The following is an 18328-nucleotide window of genomic DNA, read 5'->3' as shown; positions in this document are numbered from 1 at the left end:
CTTAAAACGCAGATTTTTGTGGTGAGGATGTAGATGAGGTTTTCTTCTGATGACTCTTCCATGAAAACCATGTTTGTACATGTATCTCTTTATAGTGGAATGGTGCAGCACAACTCCAGTGTCTGTCAGGTCTTTCTGGATGGATCGTGCAATCAAACGTGGGTTTTGATTTGCTTTTCTCACAGTTCAGCGAGCTGTTCTGTTGGATATTTTCCACCATTTTCAGTTTTGTTAACAACTGTTTAGAAGAACCCATGGTGCAGATTGTTGGGGCAAGGTCAGATGAGTCTGGGCATTTAAAACCTTAAGATTGACATCACCTGTTCTTTCTCGGTGATGATTGAGAACAATCCATGACGCTGTCAGGTCTCACCTTTCCAAAGAGGGCGGTGCATGCTAAAAAATCTGCAGGGTGCCCAAACTTTTGCAGATGCCATTTTTTTTGTTTTCTGTTATTTTGAAAGTGTAAATGATGGAAATAAAATCTAACTTTTTGTGACATTATCAGAATGTCTAATCTGTCGTTTGATTTCTTTTGGAGATTTTTCTATCTTTTCTTGGCTTCTTCATGCACATTAATAAAAAACTTTACCTGGGGTGGCCAAACTTTCGAGCCCCACTTTATCTGTGGTCATTGTATAACATGGCTGATTTGACATGACAATAAATCTCCTTTCTCTTAAGAGGTTTAAATACAGCCTGTAGAATCTGAAAAAGTGACAAGTGTGAGTATCACTAATGTCTCTTGGCACATTCAGTGACAGGATTGGAGTTTTGAGCTCTGAGAGCTGTCTTTTTTTCGTCTACAAAGCAGCACACCTGCAGCTAGCAGAGATTTAGTGTCTTGCTCAAGGGCACTTCAGGAGGGCTCATATTGCAGTTATAGCCCAGACCTTTCAGGTGAGGCTGGTTTATCCACATTTTAATGTTCCAAGCATACACTTACAGCCACCAGCAACAGCAGAACAGTCAGGTTTGGGGTACTCCATGGCTTTGTTCCACCATCTGTAGTTACTTCCAGTGAAGGCGATGGACTTCCAGTACCAGGTGAACTGCTTCCTCTCAACTCAATCACAGAGGCCCCTTTTGTTCTAAAAGCTGTTGTAGAAGCTATGGCTGAAGTGGTTATAGTCCCCATTACATCTCCAGCATTCTCTTTTACTGTACCCACAACTGACGCTCCATCTTGGGGGGACTGCTGGTCCGAGACGTCCCCATCTGCAGTCTTGTACCACTGGCACTGGAAGTCCTTCTTCCAGATCTCAGCTGGGTCTGGATCAGCGGGTTTAGTGTTTGTGTCTGGCTGATCTGTGGGTTTTGCTGCCTCTGCCTGAGATGTTAAAAAATGCTGTTAACATTGGCACACATTGCTGCAATAATGTTTATAGGGAACAGTGGAACTTTTTATAACATCTGTCTTGAAAACAATTCAAATTGAAAAAGAAATAACAAACGTTATGTTATAGAAACATATTCATACTTTATATTGTGTTGTACTTCTTTTGACAACTGAATATTACCAAAGCCCCATGCAGAGATTTCTAAAAAGTGACAAGTGATACCAGACAATACAATGTTCCTGTGTTTAGTGCTCCAGCGGTTCTTTCTCTACTCACAGCTTCTGTTTCCCTCTCTGCTTTCTTTCTGTCTAAACACAGCGTACCTCAGACTCCCTGCTGTATTCTTACTTATCTTTATCAGTCGTGACTCAAAACGAGTTGCTCTGTTTCCAACTTTCCACACAGAAAGAACAGTTGAGAAATTTGTGTCTCTTTTTACAGGTGCTGTTCATGTGTTTGTGAATCAACTCTTCGGTAGCAGAAAAGGGAGGAAGTCAAAGAGACAAAGATTTTCTTACAAAGCTTTCATCTTCTCAGCACTTTGTGCTAGCACCTCATATCTCACTAAGATCCTGCTGTCTTGTGTTCACAGGGTCCTATGTTCTTGATATAAACTAACACTGGCTTCCACGATCAGGTTATTGAATTCAGACAGTAACCACTTTAAATAGGATCCTACCAACAGTTAGGATTAACAGTATGCAAATTTAACCTCACGGTTCTGGTTTTCAGTATTATCACGGTTTAAGTGTGTTCAATGCCTTTAGCAGCAACTTTTTTCCTGCACATTCCGCAGACAGGATAACTATCTTCAATCAACTGTCCTTCGGCATTCTTATAATAACCAAAATATGCCCATGCTTCAGACTTAGCCCTCTTGGAGGGCTGATAAAGGTCCTGAGCGCTGTCATTTCCTCCTTACACCATGATTCCAGCTTCAAGTAGCAGTAGGAACTTATCTTATAGAGAGAGAAACTAGATATGGTACATAGTTGCATGAGCTGATGGAAAGCATTGTCATAGCCAACAAATAACTCTTGTGAGTCTGCCCTAACTAAATTCCGCTAAAATTAGAGTAACTTTGGTTACATTTTAGTTACACCAAGTTTTGCAGGCCCTGGTGGATAAGCCAATCACATTTCTAATTGCTAACAAATGAAGGGGAACGTTTCAAATGCAGTGTGGATGTTAAAAATGTGTTTTACCACTGTGGAGATATCAATGTGTAAAGAAAATTCTTTGACAATTTTTGTATACCATCTGAAGGCTCAAAGCTGTGGTAGGTAATTTCAGTATTTAGCCCAGAGAAACACACATTGCAGAGAACATAATACCCTTTGTCTTGTTAATATATCATATTAAGAGGCTATTACATAGGAACCTGGGGCACATAGGAACCTGGGAACATGATACACCGTTTTTTTGCATACACCTAGTTAAAATCAGCCTTTAAAATGACCATAACCTTGAATCAACACCCCTCTAAAGCTAATTTAACAAAAACTGAACATTATCTTCTTCAAGAATTTGAGAATTATTATGGAGCAGTTGTGTTAGACTGCAGTAGTAGCATAGTGTAGCCAATTAACTGGAAAATGAAAAATTTCCATCTGTCATAAGACTCTTTCGGGTCATCACACCAAGCACAGAAGGAGTCTGGTTTATTGCTGAACAACCGGTCTCTGTCAACAGCTTTTCATCTCTTATTGTAAGAGTAGGCATCAAGCTTGTGCACAGGATTAAAAATAACTACAATAAAATACATAGGCAGGGCTTATAAATCTAGCACGGCTAAATCTTGAAATCTACTTAAAATTAAATTATCTCACCTTCTCAGTCACCTTCTCCACTAATTCGGATGGGGGTGGGAGGTGGAGGTATGCAGAGCTTTCTGAATTTTGGCGGATGCATCTGCCCTTTCCCTGGCACAAAGAGGCTGAGCAGAGTCGAGTTGCCGTGGTTACGTTGATGGAGTAGGGTCCCAGGACCTTACGGACAAACTCTGCCAGGTCCTGACACTCTCTCTGAGAAATAGACGGGTAGAATGTATGTCTTTTTTAAACTACAAAGCAGGTTGAGGTGCTATTTAAATACTGTGAAAGTGTCAAAACAGTCCACAGAGGAATACACACATCCCTTCTTTAAACGAGCAGTCAGGCCTTTTGTACAGTTGTGACAGCTATACTATATAAAGGTAAAAAGAGCTGTAACAGTCCCTCCCCGGCTGCAATTATGGTGCAGAGACTCCGAGAGTGCTGAACAATCGGAGCAGACTGGGCTTTTTTGGTAGAGGGTCTCAAAGAGACTGTTGCTAAAAGGGAGTGCTTCAGACAGAGGGTGAATACAGGTGTGTTCACCAAGACAGTATGATAAACGTAATGTGTTTTGAACATTTAAGCATGTAAACATGTTCTAGTAGAAACCCAAAAGATGAGAATGAACCTGAAAATGAGCGTAAAAGGACACCTTAAAGACGTATCTAGATGCACCTCTTATGTTAAAGAAAATCTTTGCCAACACAAGGCATCTTTGTAAAATTGTGTTTTTATAAATTGAAATCCTAAGGGAAAAATATCAGTGGATAAACATGCACGTGGGTGTATGCACTTAATGTAAATGTATAGTTGTATACCTCTGTCTTAGTCTCACTTCTCTCCCAGATGACAACTCCAGCTGTTCCCATGGCAGCACTTTCTCCTATGGTGCTGACCAGGTCTGACTGTTAACAAGAAGTTATGCAAAGAAGCTATAAAAGTCACAGCACAGTCTTTTTCAACTGCTCTCTTTGTATTTATAGTATGATACAGTATAAACACCATTACACTTCAAAATGAGGCCTCCACTTATTTCACCCTAAATCCCCAAACACCTTCCAGCTTTCTTATTATTCGCTTTTCCAAGCAAAACAGTGTGACTTCAAAACAGGGAATAGTAAGGGATTTGAAACAGCATGAATCTACTTCTGTCCTTCCTTTCCATTTGTTGTGCTTTATCATTGATTCGTATGCAGGGTGCTTGGATCAAATACCAGACATTAATATCTCACCTGTGACAGGAAAGTGTTTGTTGAGGCATAGACACTCTTGACCAATGGGAATACAGGAAGATCAAATGCAGTCCCAGTCAGAGATGATACTCGAAGTGATTCTCTGATTTGACTGGACAAATAAAGCCTGGCTCCTGAGGTCCCACTCTATAAACAAAGGGACAGATTACAGATTTGTACCTATAAACCACTCAGTTTTTGGTGTTACACTCGGGGCTGTTGCTCTGTAGTTGAGAAAAGCTTGAGTTAGACAGTAGTTATGTTTTTAACAGCTCTTGTGGCTTAGATCTCTCTTTCATTCCTACTTTTTTTCTCCTCCTTGTATCCAGCGAAGTGCAAGAACTTATGTGGACATAGGCTTTAAAAAGGTTTTTTTTCTGTTTAAGTTACAATCAGGTTTTATTTGCTTATTATATTGTTTATTTCTCTTAATTATTATAGTACGATTAGTTTAACTGCCAGCATGAGTTTAAACTATCTTGCCCCAAAACAAAAATGTAAAAAGGTACACAAAGAACAAGACAGTGTTGTTACCCACCTGCAGCTTCTCCAGGGTGAGGAGAGGGTAGAGGGCCGAACATCGTTTCCAAAGCCACAGAAGCTCGTCATTAAGAGCCATCTCCGTAGCAGGGCACTGGCCGGTGAAATTGGCTAATATGGTTTGGGCAGGATCACCGTTGTAGCAGCTGGGGTAAGGGGAGACGCCCCATAATGCTTTGGGCCTTAACCTTTTGACCTCCCGTAGAGTTTCCACCATTACTGACTGGGCTGTTGCCTCGAAGTCCACCTGTGACAAGATCAATAAATCCTCTTTCAGTCCCCTCTAGACATTTCCTCTTTTGTGATGTAAAGACTTGCCGTTTATTAAAGTTTTTTTGAATCTCGAAAAAGGAAATGGCCAAATTATCAAACTTAACCAAAGGTTTAGGGGATATAACAGTATTTACCGTGATATGTTATAAATACGTCAATTGTTTGTTGAAGATCTTGCCACACCATTTCTACTGACGTAGCTATCATTTATTAATTTAATAGCTCTGTACAATGTTGCAAATAATTGAGCAGTACAGCTTTATGAAAATAGATAGTTTGACACTTTGGGAAATTCCCTTTATTCTTTACTTTTTTACTTGAAGATGAGAAGATCGATACCCCTCTCATGTCTTTTAATTAAATATGAAGCTGGAGACAGGTACTCTTATATGAGCATCTCTGAAGCTCACTAATTAACACGCTTCATCTCATTTGTGTAAAAGCGACACTATGGTTATGTTGGAGACTATGTCATGACCAGGCGCAGTCGGTTTCTAGAATCTCCATCAGTTGCCTGGCAACATCACAGTGAGTTCAAGATTCCTTTGTATGGATTACACAAACATATAGCATGTTAATTAGTAACTTTGGTTACCTTTAGAAAGAGCCAGGCTGGCTGTTTCCCCCTGCTTCCAGTCTTTATGCTAAGGTAAGCTAATCAGCTGCTGGCAGTAGCTTTATGGCTGGTGTACAGGCATTAGAGTGGTGTCGGTGTTATCTCAAAATATTTGCAAGAATCCAAAGAAGCAGGGAGACCTCTAGCTAACCTGGTAGAGTACGCGCTGCTCTGCTCCTTGTTATCCCCTTTCCTGGCATTCTTGAGCTATCATAAAGGCAATAAAAGCCATAAATAATAATCTTGAAGAGAAGAAAACAAAGAAGTGTATTTCAGACATTACCATCTGGTTTGCTACTTCAAACATTTCCCAACTAAAGTTCCTGCAAACTAAATTAAATTAAATGTTTTATCTATTGTGAGACTGTTACACCTAATTTAGCATGGTCCTGTCAAACCACAAATTAACAGTTTGTGTCTATCTTATCACACATCTTGCAGGAGTTCACAGCCACTTACCCTGTTAACAAATCTTAATGTTTAAAAAACCTATCCAAATGGATGGAATTTACTGAATTAATTCCGTTGTTGTTTCATGTTCCTGCTGAGTTATCATGCAAAGACCCACTTTATCAGGGTGAGTCATCAATTCATACTGGAACTCTTCTTCCTGCTGTTCCCTACTTGCCTGAATGAAATATCATTGTCAACACAATATTGATAGTGATATGCCAAGTTGCACTGGGTATTTGCATAAAAGATTTTCTCTTTACTAAAGAAGAAACCCTTTTGGAATTGTTTTTTCCCCCATTGGAAATTTGCACTCTCCACCATCTACAACAACTTTGAAAATGTCCTCTTCACTTCCACCCATGATCCCGCAACCTCTCCCTTATCACTCTTTTCTTTTCATGTTCCTTTATTTCCCATCTTTCTTTTAAACTGTTTTCTGCCTAGTTCCTTTCTTCCATAGCTGTCCGCTCTTTCTACCACCTACCCTTTTAATTACCTCTTTCCCTGAACTTTCCTTACCTGTGACCACTTCTCCACCTCCTCAGGGGTCCAGTGAGGGAAGAAGGTCTTCAGCAGGTTTCTCGATGCCTCCAGATACATTGCCTGCCTTTCTCTGTTCCTTGACCACTGGGGGACCCACTCTGCATAGCGCAGCACCCCCAGCCCAAGGTACCTTGGGGCTGGTAAAACTGCCTCCAAGTCCTGCTGTGTCTTTTGGAGGTGGTTGTCCAGCCGCGTGTGCTGTGGTAGCCCACCGTTGACCGGTGTGTCCTTGTCTATAAAATAAGGGTAGTTCCCCAGTGTGTCCTCGTAAAAGACGGCCACACGGCCCTCCCGTTCCATCCCAAAAGATCTTGGATCTGGCCGACCGGAGCAGGAAGAGTCAGGGATGCCCCAGAAGATTATAAAAGGCTGTCCAGACAGGAGAGGGGGGCAAGCTGGCTGTTGTGGACCAGCAATACCTAGGTCAGCAAATGCAGCAAGCAGGAGAAAGAAGGGCAGTAAAACTGGATGCTGGACTTGAAGGATGTCTGATGAAAAAGTGTGAGTCCTGAGAGTGTAAGGTTTTGGTTTCAGTTCTGGCTTTGGGTCTGGACTCGACCGTGGCTCGGCCCACGCCATTGGAGCGGCCACCTTTGAGGCTGTCACCCCTTCAGGCCCTCACAGCCAATCATGTTCCTGTAAAACACACAGCAGAAGTCTATCCTTCTTCAGTCTGTACTGTGATATGTTCATTGTAAAATAATGAGCACCAAGCATTGAAGGTGAGCAGAATTATTCCCCTGCATCATTTGTTGCTGCTGATGATATTTAACAAAACTGACATTAAGTGTTTGGCACCTACAAATCCCCAAATCACATATTTTATCCTGACTAACCATGATATTTTGAAAGCTCGCCACAAACAAAAGCCTCATGATTTTGTCTGATATCCTGACATTTGCCTCTATCTAGTCTTTTAGCTGCAATCTATTTTGTCATCTCAGTCTTATCTGAATGCCTTAAAATACTGCATTACACATTTCTTATCTTCCCTACCAACTGCCATCTCCCCCTTTTTTAAGTGGGTGAAGTCAAATATGTGACAGATTATAGATTTCTCATGGGGTCCCTCAGTCACACATGTCATGAAGACATTTTTTATATACTCAGTCATAAAGGATACAGTAGACACTCAGCCACTCATTCACATCATGAATTGGAAAATCTTCATTTTGAAGAAAAACTTGAGATTAAACATCTCAGTGTCCACCAGACGCAAGCTATTGTCATAAACTAGGTCTGTCAATCGTTTAAAATATTTAATCATGGTTAATTGCATGATTGTCCATAGTTAACTCGCGATAAATCACAAATTAAACGCATATTTTTGTATCTGTAAATATGATTGCTTCATGCAAATGTTCATTATTTTTACAACAATAGGCCAACCTGAGAGGTACTGTATGCTAAAAAAATATGCTGAAGGCATAAGATGGCAATTTAACAGGACAATCTCCCAAAGCTATTTGGGGTAAAATCTTGTTACTTTGTGCAACATACGTAACTAATCCTGCTGTACCCATTTCACACATGCAGAGACACAAATCTGGCATCTACAGGTAAGTGATACAATTGAGAAAACTTAGTTTTGGAAATAGAGTTTTCAAAATTTGCAGGCTCGGGATTGAAACAAGAAGTTTACTGTAATGTTGCCATGGATTCAGTAAGGTACACTGTGGGCTACAATCTGAGCCCCATTTTGTTAACCCTAATTTAGTAACAGTTTGGCAAATTGGAACCATTGTAAATATGCCAAATTAGCAGTTCCTGTTTGCTGTGTACCCATGGAGGTACAGACACTATCATGGATATAGAAAAAAATTATTGAAGGACAAGGTCTGGAGCTATAAGAAACTAATTTTTTTCTCTGATTTCTAAGTGGATTTATGCATGTTTATGGATGAAATCCACAGGAATTATAAGTCACACTGAATGTCAAAATATATGTATCATGTCTCCGTTTACATATGACTTTGTTACAGCCACTGCTGCTGCAACAGACCACGTGCATGTTTTTAAGACCACCGGCATGCCCCGGTCCCTTTAATCTCACACATTATCTCCCCCTGTATGCTCCTACAGCTTCTCTGGGCCTTCCAGTTTGAACACCTCTGGTTTAGATTCAGATAATGAACACTATTCAACTTAAAGATATTCCCTCATTTGGTGTTTAATTGGCTGCAAAGGCCATGGCATATGATTCACATTGTTTTTATATACATCAAACTATTCAGTTAACCCCAGTGCCCTGTATGGAAGGGGTTTGTTAAGCCTCTCCACTCATTTATTCAGGTTTTCCTTTTTGCATGCATTTTGTCAGCTTAATGTTTTTAGATTTTTTGGGGGGGGTTGATTACAGTCATACTGAACTCTTCTGTATCATATTGTGTCCCATTCCCCTGGAGGTAACCAAGGGCTGTAGCATTTCCATGTTCTCCAGCTTTTTTTTTTCCTCTACAAGGTTGTCACATTTTGGTGAAAAAGGTCTAGCAATTGCTTGTTAGCAGAGGAAACCCTTCTCTACAGCGCTGATAGATGCATGCTCTCTAACAAGCCATTAAAAAGGGAAATATTACACTATGTGACAAATGTCTGTTGGAGACAAAGTGCAACTCAAAATGCCATGGGATTCTTGTAACAAATATACTACGTGCAAATGAATACACAAGGAGGGGAAAGAAGATAATATATCAACACCCCTTAAAGTCTCGGCACACACTCACAGGTGTTTTCTATCAGCCCGGCTGATTAGACCTCTAGTCCGGTGGCGCTAAGGAAATTATGTGATGTCACCAAACTCTATGGACCAATAAGAAACGTTCAAGGTGTCCCGCAAGAGAGTGAGGGATTTGTCAGTCAGGTGCCATATGTACTCGCCCACACAGTGTTGAGAAAAGGTTTAATCAGGCTAAAGTTAAAACACTTGTGTGTGTGTGCAGGGCCATTTACCTTGAGGTTGAAACACACGATAGGTTTAATTTTAACAGTTAACAGTTTAACATGTTCAAAGAAGAAAATAACCTTTTGAACATAAACATTCACATGTTGATATTTAAGTAACCCTTTTATTTTTTTAAATGTTGCAAATTTTAAATTGAAGGTTTACCAGATCACCAACATTATACAAGCCTACAATACTAAGGAGGTCAAAGTTCACAGAATGCAGCGTCCTGCTGGCGTCCCAGTGTTTCTAAATTGATCACCTAAAAACGAAATCAGGGGAGAATGCATTCACAATTGTTTTTATCATCCCAAATGTGTAGAATATGAGCATGCCGATTTAGTAAGGCCCTATAATTGTATTTTTATATTTGTCATTGTCCTAAAGGAGATTTAGAGACTCACTTTTATTGTCCACTTACTTAATTATTTACAGTCATCACCTTGAACTGCTACCTTTTTTTAGTTAAAATAGCTGCAATCTCATCATACTGAAAGTAATCCCTCACTCAGTGCTGGTGGTGGTGCATGGTAAACGTGATAGCTGGCTAATCTGCTCAGACAAGCTGGTCTGTGTTTACTCATCTGTCTGGGCCGAGGCTGAGCCTGAGCCCACTACCTCCGCAGCTCAATGCAAACACCTTCTACCAGTCCTACTCTCTGGAGTGTGTCAGGTTATATATTCGGCTGCACATTAGTTCAGAGGTTAACTTTGAAAAAAGACTTAATTAATTTATACATTAAAAATCCTTACAAATATTAAACATTTCAAAAATAATTCATATCAATATGGTATTTTAATTAATTTAATATTTTCAATTTTTTTATTAATCCCCAGTGGGGAAATTACAATTTACACTCTGTTTACACACTTTGTTAGTATGTCCTTCTGCCAAGAAGAAATCAATGAGCACATGAATCTAGCATTTTAAATGTTTAGGTACGGTATTTCATTTTTAAATGTTTTCATTTATATCTCACAGTTCATTTGTCTGCTCCTCTTCCATGAAAGCCACCGCGCTGTGCCAATAACACAAGGAAAGGAAAATCTGGTATTTATCTGGTACTCCAATTTGATTCTGTCAACAATCAAATAATCTGACTTTGAGAAAAATATCCTTTACAACAATAAAACCCTGCTCATTATGTTAAATTTAGACAATGAGATTTTGGAAAATCCAAGCTTGCTGCCACAATGGCTGGCTGCAGCTTTCTATCTCTGACATAACTGCCAAACGTTGGCCACAGTGCAGACCAACAGTGTCTTCTACTGCTATGTATTTAGCGTACTCTTATAGTGTATAACACCATACAACGCTGTGTGTTATTTTAAACCTTTCCGGAAAAATAATCGGGGAACACTGTCATGTTTTGTCTTTAACACATGCCTTTAAAGTAAAGAGCAGATTCTCCGTATTGGTGGTAAATTACTGGCATTCTGCTTTGCCATGTTCTCTGATCGTGCTGTTTGTGGTGCCACTCGAACCAAGAGGAAACACCGGAAGGATCCGATCAGGACATGAAATCAGCTGAGATTAGAACGATATTTGCGGCACTCCAATCTAATGCCCAGAAAAGAGCAAGTGCATCCATGCAGTTTAAGTGTTTAAGAGTTATAGACCATTTGACAAGTAAGAGACAAGTAGTCCTCACAGCCTCATGCTTTTGTATCTTTGCTATCATTAATGTTGTCTGACAGAGTTATTTATTTGGCACAGCAGTCTTCCTGAGCAGTGTGTGCAGACTATATTTTAGTGTATGTTCACGTTAACTGCATTGTTGGATGTAGTTAGGAAGGCCATTGTTGCTTTTGTTTGCTCACACAGATGAGTCTAAGGATGTCAGTTAAGCTTTTGTCACATAGCTCTCAGGTCTTAATTTCAGGTCCTTGTCCAGCACTTTGGTTCTTAGCATGGTACAATGAACAGTGAGGGTCAGATTTACAGATTTAATTTTTCTTTAAATTTCCGTGGCCCCCCAGGCATAAAATCCCAGCCAGTGTCATCTGGGATCAGCTTCAACCATCTTTCCCCAACTGTAAACTCCCAGGCGTGGTCTTGATTTTAATGGCACATTATAATGCTATGAAAGTCATAATGCTGAATACATCTCAAAATGTGTTGATAGCTGTAATAGTGTCACTGGTTCTACATTTCTTTTGGCTTTTAACTCTGTCAGACATTATGTCTGTACACCTGTGATGAATCCGATATACCAGTCATGTCTCCAAGTTTCCAACCATTTCAGAAGTACATATCTCCAGAAAAATATGTTGAATATGATGTGTTGACGTAGTCGTATACATCTTTGTAATAATGATGAATGTTCAGCAGTTTATCCACTAACACTACGGAGGTGAAAGCATGTCAGTTACACTTCAAAACACTTAAAATATTTGTTAAATATGAACCACAACATCAGTAACTATTCTATAAAAAGAATTATAATATTTTATGACTTTTTTTAATGGCTTATGTTAAAATCTTGTTTTTTTTGGACAACTGACTTTATCTTAATTATTTTATGGTTTGTAGTTATTTCAAAACCGTAAACTATAACCTCAATTAAAACAAAACAGGCAGTGAAGTACAGTACAGTTATTTAGGTAAAATCAAACAAACTTGTTGCCTTTGTATTTGAGGGGAAGTGTTTAAATCTTAATTTGCTCAACCTTAGTTTAATTTATAGCCATGCCATTTGTTGGAACTATAGTTTCAATTTATCTGTTGAGCTAACCCCGGCACATTTACATTGATGTTGTTAAAGGTCAATTTTGATCAATGTGCTACCCCTGAAAATGAATAAACAAACAAATATGCAGACATTTTAAAACATCTGCAGTTGTGTCCAGTCCTATCCAATAGAGGTCAATGGAATGTTTGGATAATGCATAATGAATAATGAACTCACAGTCAACAGTTATTATTTTGTATCAAGCATTAGAAATAGAGAAAACTTCTACTTACCTTTTTACATAACTTTTGTTCTGAACACTTAACAACTAATACATCCATTAATGTAGGTATTTAATTCTGTTTTAAACAGTAATAAGCTTCTATTCAGAATTTAAGAAAGGTTTTTATTTTTGATAAACACACAATCATTTCTTAATGCCGATGATTAAAAAAGTGTGCCTCCCCAAAAATACAAACCAAAATTATTTTTACTTCCCTCACAACCCTGGCTCCAGACCTCTGAATGGCCGCCCACACTGAACAGAATATGGACTTTAAACAAAATAGTAATTCAGTTTAATTATGAGGCTCGTCCCTGACCAGCTGCCATGAATGTAACAATAACATTGCGCTTGATATATTTGAAAAGATTTGTGCTGGTGTGTTGTCTACATAGCCCAACAGCTCATTCAATTGTGAATGTATTTATGTCTTAAATTGGCATTTTATTTGTCATTTCTTTATGTTGTTGTATTTAGTTTTTTCTAAACATCTGAAACTGATCAAAAAGAATAATAAAATAAGGTAAATGCTATAATGTCTACCGTCAAATCAAGTCAAGATGAACTTACCAAGGCCAGGGTTGTTCCTGCATTTACTCCTCACAGTCTGGACATAATCTGAGTTTCGTCTCCTGACACCGCAAAATTTTATTCCTCTTTCTTCGGTTTTATTTGTTACTTTTCCAGATAGAAAAAATAAAGAATCCTGTTGGATCAGTGAGGGCATGGATAAGCTGTACATGTATAACATTCGGCAAAAAGAAGTCAGACATCTGAAAGACAGAGATAGAGAAAGAGAGGGAGGGAGGGAGGGAGATAAAGAGACAGGAATAGACAAGATAATTAAAAAGAGAGTATCAGGAGTGGAAGAGGGGAGGGAAATGAAGAAAGCCAGAAAAGAGGTAAAAAGAGGTGAAGCAGGAGTTGAGAGTCTCACCATGAGATTGAACGATGGGTGGGCAGGTGTGTGCGTGTGCGCGGGCGTGTGAGACCTCACCTTCACAGCCAGGCTAAGCTTCCTTACTGAGAGAAGGTAAGCAGGGTCAGTGTCCACCACGGCAACTCACATGACCATCGTCACTGTTTGTAATCCCATAATCCTCTGCTCTACCGCTACCACTCTTGGCTAAACAAACACCCGAGCTGTGATTACACCTGTCCTCCTCCTCTTCTTCTTCCCCCTTACTCACTTCCCTCCTCTTCTTTATCTTTTGTCTCTTCTCATCTTCCTCTCCTCCCTTCTCTCACCATTGTTCTTTTTCGATATACCTGTATTGCTTTCAATTTCGTCCTTACATTTTCTCCTCCTCTTCTTCATTCTCCTCCCCCTTCCACCTCTTTCCTCCCTCCCAAATCCCTCTCCATGATCTCTTTTCTTCCCCACTTGACTCCTTGTTGTTTTTATAATTAATTTTTCTTTTAAGGATTCCGCATCCCCAAAAAACACAAGCACCGTCTGGGTTGGTGTGACAACAATAAACCAACTCTCCCTCTCTTTACTTTTTCCTCCGCTTTTACTCTCATCTTTTCCTTTTTCACCTTGAATCACTTACACTTTCTTTTTTTCTCCCTAGTTTCCGGTCCTCTTACATTATTATCTTTCACTCTGTTACCTAACACATTCAGCTCGTCCTCACCCAGGAAACGACCATAGGTCGATTATGCAATCAGCTTATGATGACCGACAATTGCGTTTCTTGTCAGGTGGGGACCTCTTGTGGTTGTAGTATTGCGAGAGCAAACAAAGAAGCAAGGTACCGAAGTTCAGGTTGGAGTGGTAGCTGTGGTTTCACAAACAAACCCTGGTCTGAATGTATGTGAGAGTCAACACATTCTTTCTGTTGTGCGACAATGTGGAAGTTCTTTGAATTGCCATAATTTTAATTCCACTTCCTGTTATTCCAATTCAAATATAAAATCAACTTCCTGTGGGACGGAGTCAATTTAATTTAAATTCCAATTCATGAATTGAATGGAGGCCAAATCAAAAATTGAGACTTTTGCACAAGCCTGTGCTAAAGCACCACACCAGACTTGGAATTGGCCGGGCTCTAGAATCTTTGGTTAGAAGGATCATACCTGATTGGGTCCAGAACCTTGTAGGGCTCTGCTGTTCCACTGCTGCACTAAATGCTCTTAGGGGAATTATTAGAATTGTTGGGGCTTTGTAAATTATAGAGTGTGGTCTAGACCTATACCTGGGAAGTGTCTTGAGATAACTCTTGTTATGATTTAATACTGTAAATAAAATTACATTTAATTGAATAGAATAGTGGGAATATTGGCAAGAAGTAATGTAATTGCCATGGACGCGGTGCTATATGATGGTTAGGCCAAATACCATTTAACTGAATACATTTATGGATAGACCCCCAAGTTCATGATAAGCCATTAAAAATAATTTAAGGTTTTACAGGAAAAAATGAGAGAGGAATTTTGTTGTAAAATGATCCCCAAAATACTTTTTGTTGACACATAACTGGTATTTAAAGACAACTGAATAATGGAAACAGGGGGCACATTTGTTTGTTGTTTTGTTTGTTTTTTGCCATTTGTAAAGTTAGATTAAGCTGACATCACTGTTGATCTTTTATTGCTTCTGTCATGCACTTAGCTTACTATCGCTCAGGATAATGAATGTGGCAGTGTTAACGGACGAATGGGTTGATCTTACATATTTTACATGAGCTATATTTGAGTTGGACACGTAAACTTACACAACATGTAAAACATGCAGCTCCACCATATCTGGCTTTTGTGCAACAAATGACATATTGATATTCTCCCTCAACCAGCCTCATTTCTGCCTATTCTCTATTCCTCACTACATCATCTTTTCCTTCATTGTTTTTGTCTTTTTTCATTTTGCCTCTTATATTTCCATCCCAGTGCTTTATTTAGGCTCCATATTGTTCGCATTCCATCTCTCTCTTCTAAGTTACCTGTCATTTTTTCCATTAGAGCTGTCACTGCACACAATAGCTAATAACCTGGTCGAAGAATCACACCTGTGCTCTCATTCTCTTTATATAAATTCCCCCTTTTCTCCCTTGCCTCACTGTTGGTCTTTTCTTTAGATTTTTGCCCTGTTACCTGTCACAGTTTCTGATTCTCTTGGTGCTACATGTAGCACGATTCTTTTGTTTGTCAAAAAGTAAGACTGTTCTTTTCTGCAGCACATTCATTATAATGCAATTTCTGCAATTCAAAATGCAATATAAAGGCTGGCAATTCTCTATGTGATGGACTCACTTGTTTATATCAACATGCTGTAAAACATACATATCAACATGAATATGGCAATGATTTATTACACTTAAAATGTTGCATACAATCTTTTATATATACATTGTTCATATGTTTCATGTGCATGTTGCCTGTGCTTATTGATGTGTTTGGAATTCAGTGCATTCCTCACTGTAGCTGCATCTATCTAATGCTCATTTTCTAACCTTTTATTTAATTCCCACTGAGGTTTCCTGCACTCAAAAATCATGTATTGCACCACAGGGAATTCTGGATAAAAGCATCTAACACATGCCAAGCAGCAGACTGTACCTGCATTCTGCAAATCTTTATGTCAGCATTTCTGTTGTGCCTATATGCTTGCATGTTTTCCAGTTCTTCAGTCATTGTATACAGTGTGTCTCCTATGTATGCATCAGTGATTTTGTATTTGTTGCACTGCACGCCATGCAGATTGCACTTACAGTATCTCTTTGCTTATCATTGTGCATCTAGTTTATTTGCAGTTATATCTGTTTCTTTGTGAAATAACATTAGATGAGTGTAAATAAGTGTAAATATAACCGTACAATATGCGATTTCCGCCAAAGGTTTCCATAGGGGTCTCCCAATCGAAAAACACAAACTGTTGATGGCGTTGGTTAGTTGGGAGTTGTATTGAAGTTTTAATGATTTTAAGTTTGTTAACGTTTAGTCATGTTATGTCATTCTAATGAAATAGCTGCAGTGTTTCCCACATAATTACTTCTTATCTTATATTTGTTGTGGTAGCTAATGGTTAGCGAGCAAGCAAGCTAACATTAGATAGCAACTAAAACCACAATATCACAATATTTCACATGTCAGTGTCTCCTCTGGGATTTTTCCAGCACTGCAGAGCCTGCATGTGTATAAGTGTGGGGAGCGTGTAGTAGAGTGACGGGGATTAGCTTTAGAGTAAATACCGAATAGAGGCATGGAGCATCTGTGCTGTACTTTCTGACCACGGTTGGAAAGCTTTAGCATGAAAAGTTTACCCTGTCCTTGGTTTTATGTTGTTAATGGAGAGGGAGAATCCGGAAATGAGTAGGGGGAAATGTAGTCTCGCTTGGCCAGACCCTCCTCCAAAGCGCACTAGAGGAGAGTCTGGCTACTCCACGTAGCATTCCGGAATGGAAGGAAAACATGCTGTGGTTTATTGGCATTTCTTTAAACCAATCACAATTGTCTTGGGTGGTGCGAAGCACCGGAGAAATGCCGCAGTGCGCTGCAAAATAGACTCTGAAAGAACTTGTTTTGGTGGACAGTCATGCAACAGAAAACTCTAATTGGACAGATAGTGTAGCTAGATGTCTGGATTTACCCTGCAGAGATCTGAGAAAAGGTTCTTCTTGCCAGCACTTGCAAATACGGAATTTCTTGAAGCAGTTAAGTTGTCCATTTTTATCTATTTTTTAAATAATAAGTACAACTGGACAAAGCAACTATTTAAAAGTAAATAAGCTTTAGGCTTTTATTAACGTTACAGGTTGAACACACAAACAAGGCTGTGAAATTTCCGTCCACTAATGTCTGAGCCGACACTTAAGAATAAAATATTTATAAAACGTTCAGCTATTTCAGTAATGTTAAGTTAACGTTAGAAACAGCTAACGTTAACGTTAAGTCTGAGGGCGGCTGCGCTGCGATGATACGGGTAGGTGGATGCTCCTCGTCATCAGATGAAGATTCTTCATCTAATGAAAGTGACGGGTCATTGATCTCTCCCCAGTCTGATTCTACATCACCCATGTCATGTCCAAATCTAGCTCGCTCTAGATTCTAAAAATGCAGCCGCCTTGTCAAAAGACATGTAAATAATATGCGTTGCTAGGCTACTGGCGGTGCCCTGAGCGCTGCACAGCAGTTTTTCTAAGGAGTAAAGTAATTTACTTGTTGATGAAGTCTGAGGACGGCTGAAGAGGTCCCTCTTTGTGTCAAATATCGCCGCAGGTAGAATTACATTGTTGTTAGTAGTTTAAAAGCCTCCTGCCATGTAGATGCCAAGTAGAACTTGTAGCCTATGGTAATTGTGTTGTTGTGTTTGTACGTTTTGTGGATGTATGAAGTTGAAACAAGGGGTCAGAAAAAAAAACTGAGGTGGCAAATCCCTCTTTTTTCCCCCTCATGGTGCTTGTGCTTGTCAGGCTACAGTGTAGGGTACGGTTTAGGGTCCAGTGTAGGGTCCGATTTGTATCTAGATGTACCTACATACGTATCCGTGGAATCGATTTAACACAGGACCATAAATTGGCCTTTACTGTGGCTATGTCCCCAGGGCTGTTGTCTGCTCTTGTCCCAAAGAAGTCTCTTATCGGAGGAACGGTGGGGAGTGAGGCAGATAGACTGACTCACTA

The 18328-nt window shown here is 39.5% G+C and overlaps 1 protein-coding gene across 1 annotated transcript; it reads right to left on the bottom strand.

Annotated features, from left to right (window-relative positions):
- Positions 1-802: 802 nt before the first annotated feature.
- Positions 803-13826, bottom strand: si:dkey-72l14.3 (Glyco_hydro_56 domain-containing protein). Its single transcript, XM_034876935.1, has 8 exons — positions 13705-13826; positions 13278-13480; positions 6788-7447; positions 4925-5173; positions 4387-4533; positions 3973-4059; positions 3170-3364; positions 803-1330 (listed from the first exon to the last, which is right to left on the bottom strand). Exons 3-8 carry the CDS (start codon positions 7388-7390, stop codon positions 923-925), a joined length of 1689 nt encoding a protein of 562 aa, XP_034732826.1. The 5' UTR covers positions 7391-7447; positions 13278-13480; positions 13705-13826; the 3' UTR covers positions 803-922.
- Positions 13827-18328: the final 4502 nt, after the last annotated feature.

Source organism: Etheostoma cragini, chromosome 7 (genome assembly GCF_013103735.1).
Source record: "Etheostoma cragini isolate CJK2018 chromosome 7, CSU_Ecrag_1.0, whole genome shotgun sequence".
Classification (NCBI taxonomy): domain Eukaryota; kingdom Metazoa; phylum Chordata; class Actinopteri; order Perciformes; family Percidae; genus Etheostoma; species Etheostoma cragini.
This window is presented reverse-complemented; position numbering and strand designations above follow the sequence as displayed.

What these genes read in the sequence shown, in the direction of transcription:
- si:dkey-72l14.3 (XM_034876935.1), bottom strand. Translation starts at nt 7,390, where the DNA reads ATGGCGTGGGCCGAGCCACGGTCGAGTCCAGACCCAAAGCCAGAACTG. An exon ending in AGGTGGAGAAGTGGTCACAG is followed by an intron (nt 5,174 to 6,787) that starts GTAAGGAAAGTT and finishes ATCTTGTCACAG; the next exon opens with GTGGACTTCGAGGCAACAGC. An exon ending in TCACCCTGGAGAAGCTGCAG is followed by an intron (nt 4,534 to 4,924) that starts GTGGGTAACAAC and finishes CTTTGTTTATAG; the next exon opens with AGTGGGACCTCAGGAGCCAG.